Raw genomic sequence first — 12,663 nt, forward strand, 5'->3', positions numbered from 1 at the left:
CTTTATACCATCTAAAATGTGTTAAAGTTGGACATTTTAGGTTAAGTAAAATATCTTTATACCATCTAAGAAAAGATCTGTTCGGTTGAGGGTTGCCGAACAGAAGGCTTCTGTTCGGCACTGTTCAGCCGAACAGAAGTCTTTTGTTCGGCGATCCAGTGCCGAACGGAGCACGAACCGTGAAAAAAAAAATTTCGGGAGAAGCCGGCGAGGTGGTTCCGGGAGAAGCCGGCGAGGTGGTCGGAGATCGGGAGAATGCCGGCGACGAGAGGGAGAAGGGGGAACGGGGGAGGAGGGGTTTAAGGGGGGTTTGAGGGGTGTTTTTTTTTTTTTCTTTTCAAAACGAAACGGAGGAGGAGGAGGGGGGGGGGGGGGTGTATGAGAAAATTTCAAGGGCAATATGGTAATTACACTAAAGGTTAGTTTGGGTATTTTTTTTTTGGTTTTTGGGGGTGTCCTGAGCAATAGGGGGGTGTATATAGAACTACCCCAGTAAATAAGTAAAAAAAACTTAATACCGAATTGAAATTGGCCCTCTTTCCCTCCAATTTTACCATCTTTGCCGCTGCCTCTACTCCCTGCCTCGGTGTCTATAAAATCGCCGTCCTATTCGAGCGGTCTGAGACCAAGAGATCGCCGTCCTATTCGAGCGGTCTGAGACCAAGAGAATAGAATAAAGGAAGCTAGCGACGGATGTGGCTCTTTTTATCCCTCTTTTTTAAATATCCTTTCCGTGATTTCCCGGTGCTCTCCACCAAAGCCAAACCCTAGGGTTTTTTGTACGTTCTCTTCAGATTCCAGATCTCCGGTGCTCACGTCCGAGCTCTGGAAATGGCGTTCTGGTGGCCATTACTCGTCCTCGGGTTCGCCTTCGCGGTCTGCCGCTTCTTGCTCATTCTTATCCCCCCCAGCGTCCCCTCCATCGAAGTCGACGCCTCTGATGGTACTCTCGCTGTTCTTTTCCCCTGTTCTGCTCCTTTTGGCTTGTGTGTCTTTTTGTTGATTTCTTGGTCTTTTTGGGGAATTTTTGATGCCTAACGAGCTTAAACTCGCGGCAGTGTTGGAAGATGGGAGCCAGACCAAGGAGAACAGCTACATTTATGTGAGTAGCCCCTGAGTCTGCTTCTTTGTTTAATTTCTAGGGTTTCTTTTTTTGATCGCATCCCTGTTTGGTCTACTCGGTTGATCTTATAGCATTGCGTGCAGTTTTGAAGATTCTATGCTCTTTGACTTAAAATAGAACCATTAGATAGCAAATAGGAGAGGATCAGAACTGATTTTTGAGCTCTTTCTGAAGGAGGAAAATGAATTAAACTAGTAACGGTGACAATGTGGCTGTTAGCTGGTTCTTTGTCGGGAAATTTATGATCGGAGTATCAGGTTGTTGTTAACTGGTGTTGGTTCGCTTTGCATATTTAGGATATTGATCTCTCCGCTAGTGCTGGAATTTAGCTGTTGCGACGTCTATAAATTTGTTGTTTGTTGTAATTATATGTTTTTGATCTTCTACGATTCAAATTTTGCGAACGTTCTGGGTTTTGTTGATAGGGTTTATATCTGGGAAGTATTAATGCATCTGGAGCGGCTTACCCAAATATCAAGAATTTTGATTTCATTATTTGATTTGTTTTAGATTCCACGGAAGGGGAAAATGGCACAGACTGACAAGGTTCAGTGCTATGAGCCGGCGACGATGAAGTACCTTGGATATTTTCCAGCACTGACACCTGATGAGGTTAGTGACATTATTTTTTTAATTTATTGGTATTCATAAGTTGATTTCATGAGCTTTACTTTCTAAGTTATATTTGTAGTTTGGATGGAGGTTAGAAACAGAATCGGAATAAGTTTGAAAAATTTCCATTACAAAAAAATCAACTGTAGAAGAGAATTACTCCTCATTTAAGCTTGTAGATGGATTTAATAAAGAAGCTGCACATTGCTTGGATTGGAACTGATCTCTCTCTCTCTCTCCCCCCCTCCTCTCTCTCTCTTTTTTGGAATCCTATTCCTTTTATTTTCTTGATTTCTCATTTATAATTATTTTCTGCTTCATCTTGCACAGATTCTCTGTTGAGGATAATTTAGAGGGCACTGTTACCTTCTTCACCTATAAGCATTCCATTTATTCATGGGCCATGAATTGGGTTTTCGCTATATCCATTTTTGTTCTAGGTGCAAATCAGATTTTCATTTGTCAGTTTAATGCTTTTTTATTAATAGAAAGCAACACTAAAGCACAGGTTATGTGCAATTATTTTCATCAAATGTTTGATTGCCATGGTAGTGTAACTGATAAGTGATGATAAGTATTGCAGGGGTATATATACGAAGAGAAGATTCTTGATGTCTTATTACAATTTGCCTTCTTGAGCTCATCAAGTTACATAAGGATGACTAGGAATATGTTTCCAGTCAGTTGTTTATTCTTGGTTGAGGGATTTATCAAAAAGGGAACTAACAATTACTTTGTTGCTTATTTATTGGGCATTTCCAGCAATGTTGTAAAGATGTTTTGCTTTATATGCATGGCATATATGGTGGGATAAGGCTTGGTCTCTATCAGGGGACATGTTTGGTATTTGATGATAATCAAGGTTGTCTTTACCGTAGGCACATCGGTAAATTGATTAAGAGCTAAACATTATTCAAGCAATACTATCTTCAGCAAGGGTACAACCCACCAAAGTGAAGTTGCATCATGATGATTATCATAGCATCTCTCCAGCAACACTATTGTCAAAATTTCATTACCAGCAATTTCTTTTGTTGATCTATAATCTAGGAAAAAGGCTTTTGTGGATGATTTTTTTGATAAATCTTATGCAGTTTCTTTTGAACAACTATATATGTTTTTTTATTGGTGATGTTTAGGAACTGTTGGCCTGATACCGATAACACATATTATGGATATGGAAAATGATTAGTCATCCAATATGTAGCTCGTTATTCCAATGTGAAAATACATGGGCCTCATGATTGCAAGTTGCAGTTGGAAGAGTTATCAAGATCTAGATAAGCTAATATTCTCCTATGTATCTACTGAATATTATAACCTAGTTCTTTTTCTGTGTCATTAAAATATTAGAATATTAGATCTTTTGGCTTCACAGTCACCCTTTTCCTTGATTTTGAATATTTTGCTCAACTTTAGCACTTTATCTTTATTAAGAAGTGTGCTTGAAATTCGTTTGATTAGGTTAATGAGCATGTGGCACAAGCGAGGAAAGCTCAAAAGATATGGGTAAAGAGTAGCTTCAGGCAAAGACGTCAATTTCTGCGAATCCTTCTGAAATACATCATTGAACACCAGGAGCTTATATGCGAGTAAGGACTATAACAACATTCAGAATTCTTTTATTGTGGTTTGATTTTAAATGTGCAGTTCAAGTGTCAGGGAGTTACAGATGGTACGTCCAGCCTTTAAGTTGCAATACTCTTCTTCAAAGAGAACTTTATAAAGATATTTTCGGGACTTCAACCTTTGAATGTTTTCTAAAATAATTGAGATTGCAGCAAGATTTTCCCTCCATGTTCTCAACTATTTGTTTTGGATCTCTGTGCCAACTGTTTTTCAGTGCCACAGCCTTCTTGGTCATTTGGGTTATGAATGCCTTCTTTAGCTTACAAATCAATGCGTTATCAACCATGCAGAAATCTGATTCTTGTTTATGTTATACAGGATATCTTCTCGGGATACAGGAAAAACAATGGTGGATGCTTCTTTGGGAGAGATCATGACAACATGTGAGAAGATCACTTGGCTTTTAGCAGAGGGCGAGAGGTGGCTAAAGCCTGAATACAGGTTCAGTGTAAAATCTGGTTACAATCAAAAGTGTATCTGTGGATTTTTTGTTGATAATTATCTGCTTCCAGTGTTACTACCTATTTGATGCATTACATACATGCGATAGTTAACATTGTTGAATTGAATTCTACATTAAATAATCTTTTTATGTTCTAAATAACCTGTTCCTGTGACTTCATTTTTGCAATTATGATTCGTTTCCACTAACTTACTGGCCTGAAATTAAGCTTTAATTCATAGGCCACCATTTAAATAATTACTTGAAAGTTATTTTAGGCTCAAAGCCAACACCATCTTAAAACTATTGGATATGAAGACCAAATGAAGATGGCCTACATCCATGTAATCTTTTTTTTTTGTTTTTGTTTCTGAGGCATCATGGTAATTTGCTTATGAAATATGAAGAAATGGGTTGCGGACTGTTCTTTTACCAAGGTTGCATGGAGAGGATTGAAAGAATACTTATCTGCTGCGAACTTACTTGAGAAATCCCAAAAATCCTGCTGAGAAGACTTTAAGATTCTGCTAAAAGGGGTGAAGTTAAAGTCCAGTTCAGGTATCCTTCCACCGAAGGAACATTCCTCTGGTGAAGAGCATGAGCGGGTGAGCTCCACCTCTTCCTCTACCTTAGGCGGGAGCGCGACCTGCTCCCCGGTCCCATGGTGCTCTTTCTTACCGTTAGCGCCCCGTTAGTGTGGCTTCATTCAGCAGCGGATAGAAAGGCAGGCTAGCTGGCAGCATCGAATCATGGGCTCTCAACCCCTCCCCTTTCATGAAATAGGTTTATTCCATCAAAGATCCAACATAGGCAAAGTCTACGGGAGATGTTTCAACAACATGTGCATCATAAAAAAACACACTTTCCAGAAGCACACTGGTCAAAAATAACAGAGTCCGACTCAAGTGAATGAGTGAAAGGCGTGGCAAGAGAGCGAGTTCGACTCGCTCTAAGGTGAAAAGAAGAAATCGAAAAGCAGTTCTGTTGTCTGGTTGTCCCCTTTCTCAGGATAGAACAAGACCTTCTCCCATATTCAATTGGTCACCAGAATCAAGGAATGCGCGTGAACAAAGAACTTGATCGAGAAGGCCTCGGGGCTACCTTTCCTTCAGGCATTCCTAATCTCTCCCATAACAGCCCACCATTCTTCGCAGCAGATAAGTTGAATTTGCTGATCCAAGACAAATGCTTAAATGAAAAATGAATAAAAGAAAGGATATAGGTGAATCTGAACTCTATAAATTAACTATAATTAGATCTTCAAGAATCAATTTGGACGACCTAACATTATCCCTACCTAATAGGCTATTGTTGCACTGGAAGGAAACCTAAATTTAATGCTCATGTTGAATAAATCTATGCATGTATACACATAAACATAGACCAGAGATCATTTTCCTTGCAGTTTCATTCAAATGGAGAAATATTTGCTATCTCAAAAGTAATATGGAATTGGTGCATTTCTTTACAATTGTGTCAACCTTCAGATGGATAAATATTATAACAGTCTTTACTGTCACATGTATGTTTTTTGGGACAATGAGAAGAAATGGCAGTATGATGTGATAATGGTGTCTGGCTAAGTATTATGGATATCTATGATAAATTTGCTATCATTACAATAGTTCTAACAGTAGTTCTGCCTTTCCAACACTAGGACTGCATATGTTTTCTACTTATCAAGATTGATGCTAGACTTGTACAATATAGATGCCATCTCTATACAAATCATGAAACTATTTTCTGAACTTATAATAGTACAACTGTATAATACTTCTGATGGCAGTTCATATCTGAACAAGAAAATAATATCATGGTTTTGATTTTGGATATTGATCTTCAATGGCTGTGTTGAAACTAAATGTGCATTTTCATGCAATTGTACCTACAAGAAAGATCATAGTATGTTAAAAATATTCATGCATTTGGTCATCTTTGACTTTGTGCTTTGATTTGCTTACCTTCTGCTTTGTTTATTAATAATGCTAGATTTACAACGACATGAACACATGCACACATGCAAAAGAAAGAAAGAAAGAAAAAAGTTGCATGCATACAACATGTAATTAGATTTGTGTGGGATCTACCTAACTGGTTAGTGACCTGCTGTAGGCGTCTGACATGTGCATGACATTTGCTGATGTTTTGTGTCCACTCTGCCCATATATCTAGAATGCCTTTTTTTTCTTGTATTGAATGTCATATACAGTTCATCATGGGAGGCATCATGAGAATAAGATTCTAGATGCCAAGACTAGTTTCTCTACAACATGCAATTATATTAAATGTGGGACCCACCTAACTGGTTAGGACCTGTTGTAGATATTGTGGCATGTGCATGACATTTGCTGTTGTTTTCTAACTGCATCTGCGTGTGCACACACACACATATAGCACATTGTTTATTTCTTATATGTAATGTCATACTATTTATCAAGGGAGTCATAATGGAAATAAGATTTTAGATGTCATATACTGTTTTGTGCCACATATCTATCGGGAAGCGAATAGCACGGTAGATTGGGTGGCATCATTTGTTGTGGATCATTTTGGCGGTAGGACTGGGACGAATACTAGTGGTCTCTCGATGTAGTTTCATTACATTTTATTTTCTAATTCTGTTGGATGTATTCACATTAGATTTGTGTAATCCGTCTGGTTTATCAAAAAAAAAAAGATTCTAGATGCCAAGATTATGGATAGTTTCTTTCTCTGTTCTCAGCCGTAGAATGAGCTCTTGAATTTGCAGGATAAGTAAATGTGTTTGAATTTATTAATTTTTTAAGTCTTACTTCAAACTTCACTGGTGTCTAGATCTTCTGGGAGATCGATGCTACACAAGAGAGCAAAAGTGGAATTTTATCCTCTAGGAGTAATTGGGGCAATTGTGTCCTGGAATTATCCCTTCCACAATGTTTTCAACCCAATGCTAGCTGCAGTCTTTTCAGGAAATGCTGCAGTTATAAAGGTATCCTACTTCAATTAGGATTTGGTTCAGTTTTTTCCTGATTAAAGTTAGTATCTCATGAAACTACTGCATATCTATGTGTATAAAGGGAATTCCTAGGAACTATGTCGTTTTTTATTATGCACTTATGCTGGGAGATGCTTTACCTTGGGAAATTAGCCCACTTTTTTCTGTTTTATGAACTATTGTTCTGCCGCTGAACACATGTAATAAAATTTGGTATGCAAGATATCTGTGCTTGATTTGTTCTTGAGAGGGCATGTAGCATGTGGAAGTTCAGAAACCAGCTTATCTCAAATCCTGGACCTTATCATAGGAAGTTGTGTTAAAAAAATTACCTATATGAATTCTAAATTTAAGAAAGCACCAAAGAATCAACATTGTAGAATGTCTTTTTTTTAAAGAGAAATATACCCTATTTAAGCAGACATTGTTCATTGGAGTGCTGGGGTTTTTGAGATACTTATTTGAGAGTATGTGTATCATGCTGCATCTGGGATAGCTAATAATGTACATAAAACAGAGAAAATTGGCTTGTCTTTGGCCTTGTTGAAATTAAAAAGATCAATTTGGCGAGGCTTTTGCAATGATACCCTGCCTGCTGGAGATGATAACCCTGTCCAGTCAACAATGTGTCTTCCCTTTGATGCACTTGAGAGGGATAGTAAAGTCACCTTTAGTGTTTGGAATTGATCTTTTGCATTGAAATGAGACGAATTTCTGTCTAATTTCAGTTACTCATTGTTGGGTTGGTCCTGCATGTTTGGGCCTATTACTGGTGGTTTATTCTGAGCCAACAACTTGGCAGTGCATGTTAGAATTGGGTAGATTCAGATCAGTCTAGTCCCTGCTCATGCAGAAACTTCAATGCAGATGGCACATTTACCGGTAGTTTTATTATTTCTGTTTATGCGACTGTATTGAAGTAACGATGTAATAATATCTTTGTTATGAATTACATTGATTCATATCCTGCAAAGTAGGCATTAAAATCTGGACCATTAAGGGCACATTTGTAATTTTTGATCATGACCTCTTATCTGACCGAATGTCATTTTTTTAATAGGTTTCAGAGCATGCAAGTTGGTCTGGGTGCTTTTATTTCCGAATCATTCAAGCAGCTCTTGCAGCTGTAGGAGCGCCAGATAATTTGGTTCACATAATAACAGGGTATACATAGACTTTCAAAGTTCATGTTTGTTCTGCAATCGAATTATTAGAGAATTTGATTTTGATACTATAGTTTTTCTTTTCCTTGGCAGATTTGCAGAAACAGGACAGGCTCTTGTATCTTCAGTTGACAAAATCATTTTTGTTGGATCACCTGGAGTGGGCAAGATGGTATTGCTTGCATGATATCCTGGCTAGTTGCCTAGTTGTTAATCTCCTTTAATTATCTGACATGTTGCTGAATCCTTGAGTTTACCAATCCTTCCTTCAAAATTACGTTGTGATGTGCAAAGTTTCTATATATTCAGTTCTGATCATTGTTTTTTGATAATAAGGTAATGGCATTCTCATCATGCTGTTGCAGTTCTCAAAAATAACCAATTTTAGAGTTCTATGAGGGTGGAAAATATATTTTTCTGTAGGCAAACTTTTGCAACCTATTCTAATTGACAAACTGTGGAGTTTAAGTGGAGGGTATCACACTTCATCTTTACAAGTATTTGATTCCATTTCTTTTCCCCTTAGTTTCAGAATCACTGAACTCATCTAGTCCTAACCTAGCTAAAATAGGGGAAGAGCTTCAAGGGTGCTAATACCTAGTTTTAGTAGTTGCTCATATTTCAGGATCCATTGGGGAAGGGTTATAAGATATTTTGACAACGAATAATATAAGACTTAAATATAGATTAATCACACTAATTTAACCCAGGTATATGGGTTTGGGCTTAATAGGTTAAGGGCTCTGGAATGCCATGAGTGGTCACTATTATGAACTGTTGATTTGTTCACCTTAAATTTCCTATTGATATCTTTATTCGCTGGATTTTTCATATTTATATTTTCATATATTACAGATCATGCAAAAAGCTGCAGAGAATTTGATACCTGTCACCCTGGAGCTTGGTGGAAAAGATGCATTTATTGTGTGCGAGGATGTAGATGTACCTCATGTATGGAAATCTCTTTCTTGTTATACTATTATATATCTGCTGCATTCTATTGGATTTCTTCTCTTTTAAAATAAAAAATGTATTAGTTTTTGTTATGTGAAGGATCCTTTGTAGAGTGCCATTGATCTGTTGCTTGATATATTTTTTTCCCTTTTGTAGGTAGTGCAAGTTGCAATTAGAGGCGCTCTCCAGTCTAGTGGACAGAACTGTGCTGGTGCTGAAAGATTCTATGTTCACAAAGATATCTATTCTACTTTTGTTGCTCAAATAGTCAAACTTGTTAAATCTATTTCTGTTGTAAGTACATCGATCTAGCTCAGCTGATGTTAAAATGTTCTATATCATAAATTAAAGTTCTAAAGATGTCCTGTAATACTGCAAGTCAAACCACTGTATACTAACATGAAATGTTAGTCAAGAATTGAAGACGTCAATGTATTTATTAACAAAATTCTTGAGATAGATGACTGTTAGGCACTATGTATGTTTATTAATGCTTTCTAATAACGACTGCATTCCTTTTTATTTGGGTATAAAAGAGCTAAAACCTCAGTTACAAGCATTCAACATTTCCAATAACACCTACATTCCTACAGCAGTAATTTACCACAAAAATATTGTACATTGGTTTGTTTCTGGAATGGTTAATGAAGAAGTTAGTGGTATGAGGAAATCAGAGACATCTTTTCATCTACTTAAATGAGTTATCATGATTTTAGTGAACTTCAATTTGAATAAGCTATTATTTTCTTTTGCTTCTTTTTTTCAGATGTTTATACCGGTACAAATTGAGTTACAAGGGTGTAATTTGTGATTAAATTTTATGTCGTACTCTTGCGACAACAAGATTTTAACCATTTTTTGCGGTTTCAGAATTGGATTCCTTCATCATTTTCTTGGATTTACCTGCTTTCATTTACGATAGGTACGTAAGATTCCTGGGATAAATACATGAGTTCATGCTTCTTCATGTAATTTCTTCATTGTCTGTACACATCATCTAGTCCATATTAAATATGTGAATGTTTGAATTACGCTGTGGTTGCTTGTTGATTGAAATACTGAATCTAAAATAAATTCGAGTTACATCTTTAGTTGACCATCTTATTTGTTCAGGGTCCACCACTAGCTGGCAAATATGATATGGGTGCAATATGTATGCAAGAGCATGCTGAAAAACTTCAAAATCTTTTGAATGATGCTCTGGAGAAAGGGGCTGAAATTGTTGGTCGAGGAAGCTTTGGCAATTTGGGAGAAGATGCAGTGGATCAGTTCTTTCCTCCAACCGTTCTGGTGAATGTTGATCACTCGATGAAACTGATGCAAGAGGAGGTAGCTGAGAAATTGTCAACCTTTAAAAATTACTTTTCCCATGTCATATTCTTCATAAAAGTCATGTTTGATTGATCTGTAGGCTTTTGGACCAATCATCCCCATCATGAAATTCAGTTCTGATGAAGAGGCTATTAAACTTGCAAACGACTCGAAATATGGACTCGGTTGTGCTGTATTTTCTGGCAACCAGAAGCGTTCCATTGAAATAGCTTCACAATTGCATTGTGGAGTAGCAGCAATCAATGATTTTGCATCGACCTATATGTGTCAGGTAATTGAAAGATGCATCTGTTATGCTTGCCTTGTTTCCTGAGCTACATTCAATACTGAAATCAAGTGATCCACTGACAACACTATATTCATCTATAATTAAGAGTAGTAAAGTTTTCATCTAACAAATTAAGCCTTGTCATAACTATTTGGGGTCAACAATATGGGTCCTTATTCATCAATAATTTCTGTTAAGACTTAAGTGGTACCTCTGATGTATTGCAAACTTTTTTTTTGGGGATTTAGATACTTTGCATGCTTTTACTCCATTTAATGTGTTTGCCTGTGTATTTGTTCTACTAAACTTTTAATAGTATTAAGTTGCTTTTTATCAAAAGATATAAAAAAGTTGTGCAAAACAAAACAAGTTGATGTTAGATGCATGGTATTTTAGTTTATTATATTCGTATGCGGATTCCTCAATTTTTCTTTTAAAAATCTGCAATTTTGTAATATAAGAACCCATTGTAAACATTGTTTTTCCACCATTACTTGAAATATCTTATACTATCAAGGAGTAACAGTATTGATTGTGTTTGCTTGAATGTTGTTCTATATATGCTACTGCTTATATATAGGAAATTTTAGCCATTTTTTTTGAACCAATCTGGAGCAAAATAAGTATTATATTTTGTCTGTTGTCTATTTGTATCTATTTTGTCAACTCACATGAATTGTTCATGTTGTGGGCAGTGGGCTGGTGGCCTATGGCTGTGGCCTTTCCTAGGCTGCTAATGTTGATGTGCTCTGTTGGCCCCAGAAAATGCATTTGCAGGAATCCTATTTAACCATGAGTCTCTTTATATGGTTTCCATGGGAAGCTTTGTAGATACACTGCACACCAGAATTTGCTCTACAAATATGTCAATGGCAAGTGTTGATCGATAAGCAAAATAATTTGCAATTACTAACAGGGGTCGGATGATCATATTTGTTTTCCCTTGAACTAGTGTTTGCTCCATACTTCTAGCACGGAAGTGAATATTGTTCGATTCTCATACATCTTAGCCGGAATATGATCTTACATGGCTGTAAAATCTGGTTTAGTTTCCCTCCAATACACTGAAGATCTGGCATTCAACACCACTGGCTGCTTACCTTTTTTCTTCTCCTTCAATGCAGTCTTTGCCCTTTGGTGGTGTAAAGCACAGTGGATTTGGACGATTTGCGGGTGTGGAAGGTTTGCGAGCTTGCTGTCTTGTTAAGTCAGTAGTTGAGGATAGGTGGTGGCCGTTCATTAAAACAAAGATCCCAAAGCCCATCCAGGTCTGCTATTAGAAAACCTGCCCCAAATTAAGTATGATGTCTATTTTGCTAATGCACTTCTAACTTGTCTAAACAGTACCCTGTTGCGGAGAATGGCTTCGAGTTCCAGGAATCACTTGTTGAAGCTCTCTACGGCTTGAATGTGTGGGAAAGACTGCGGGCACTGGTCAATGTGTTGAAGATCCTTTCAGAGCAGAGCTCTACTACCACTGCGAAGAAAGGGCGATTAGAAGATCCATGAAATTTGTATGATTTGCTTCTACTTTTTTTGTGGGTTTGGTTTTGCGGGATCTTTTAATCGCTAAATTTGCTGCCTCTGCTGTGCTCTGAACATCTTTTTTATTCTGTTTTGAGGTAGCCGGGATAGGTTTGCACCTGTGTTGCATTGCGTTCTTGAGTACCAGAATCTTGTCTCGTTTCCACTTAATGCCTAGATCTCTTATAGGTTCATCATATTGAGATAAATGGGAAAGAGATGGCTAATTTGGGATACCTTTGTTCCACAGAAAGTTAGAATAACAACATAATCTGGTGTCAACTGTGGTGATAACAACATAACTGCAATAGAAAGTTAACCCTAAATTTCGGTCAGAGTCCATGACTTGTGGTGTCCGAATGCCTGAGTCTGGAATGGAATAGACTTACCTTGGCCAAGTTGTAACTAGGCAAATTAATGCTACCTTGCCATGCAAAAGGTTACCGAAAAAATGCTTCGGGGCATCCTATATATTCGCATCGAGTCTATAATTGCTGGTTTGATAACTCCATAATTTATAGATCTTTATATTTAGCAACAAATCTTGCAAAGTTGCACCAATCCCCTCTTGCCACATGGTAAAGATAATTATTTGTATGCACGTAACGAGAGGCCTCTTACATCACCTATATTTTTGTTTCC

At 37.3% G+C, this 12,663-nt stretch overlaps 1 protein-coding gene across 1 annotated transcript; it reads left to right on the forward strand.

Annotated features, from left to right (window-relative positions):
• The first annotated feature begins 616 nt into the window (after positions 1–616).
• LOC103720649 (aldehyde dehydrogenase 22A1-like) lies at positions 617–12,257 on the forward strand. Its single transcript, XM_008810464.4, has 14 exons — positions 617–943; positions 1,059–1,102; positions 1,634–1,735; positions 3,200–3,327; positions 3,683–3,805; positions 6,621–6,774; positions 7,841–7,944; positions 8,037–8,115; positions 8,799–8,894; positions 9,054–9,191; positions 10,011–10,226; positions 10,309–10,500; positions 11,622–11,765; positions 11,842–12,257. Exons 1-14 carry the CDS (start codon positions 832–834, stop codon positions 12,004–12,006), a joined length of 1,797 nt encoding a protein of 598 aa, XP_008808686.1. The 5' UTR covers positions 617–831; the 3' UTR covers positions 12,007–12,257.
• Positions 12,258–12,663: the final 406 nt, after the last annotated feature.

Source organism: Phoenix dactylifera, chromosome 13 (assembly GCF_009389715.1).
Source record: "Phoenix dactylifera cultivar Barhee BC4 chromosome 13, palm_55x_up_171113_PBpolish2nd_filt_p, whole genome shotgun sequence".
Taxonomy (NCBI): Eukaryota; Viridiplantae; Streptophyta; class Magnoliopsida; order Arecales; family Arecaceae; genus Phoenix; species Phoenix dactylifera.

Excerpts from the sequence above, each read along its gene's own strand:
- LOC103720649 (XM_008810464.4), top strand. The coding sequence starts at position 832 with ATGGCGTTCTGGTGGCCATTACTCGTCCTCGGGTTCGCCTTCGCGGTC. Across the intron at positions 6,775-7,840 it reads GAAATGCTGCAGTTATAAAG|GTTTCAGAGCATGCAAGTTG; the intron begins GTATCCTACTTC and ends TTTTTTTAATAG. Across the intron at positions 7,945-8,036 it reads TTGGTTCACATAATAACAGG|ATTTGCAGAAACAGGACAGG; the intron begins GTATACATAGAC and ends TTTCCTTGGCAG.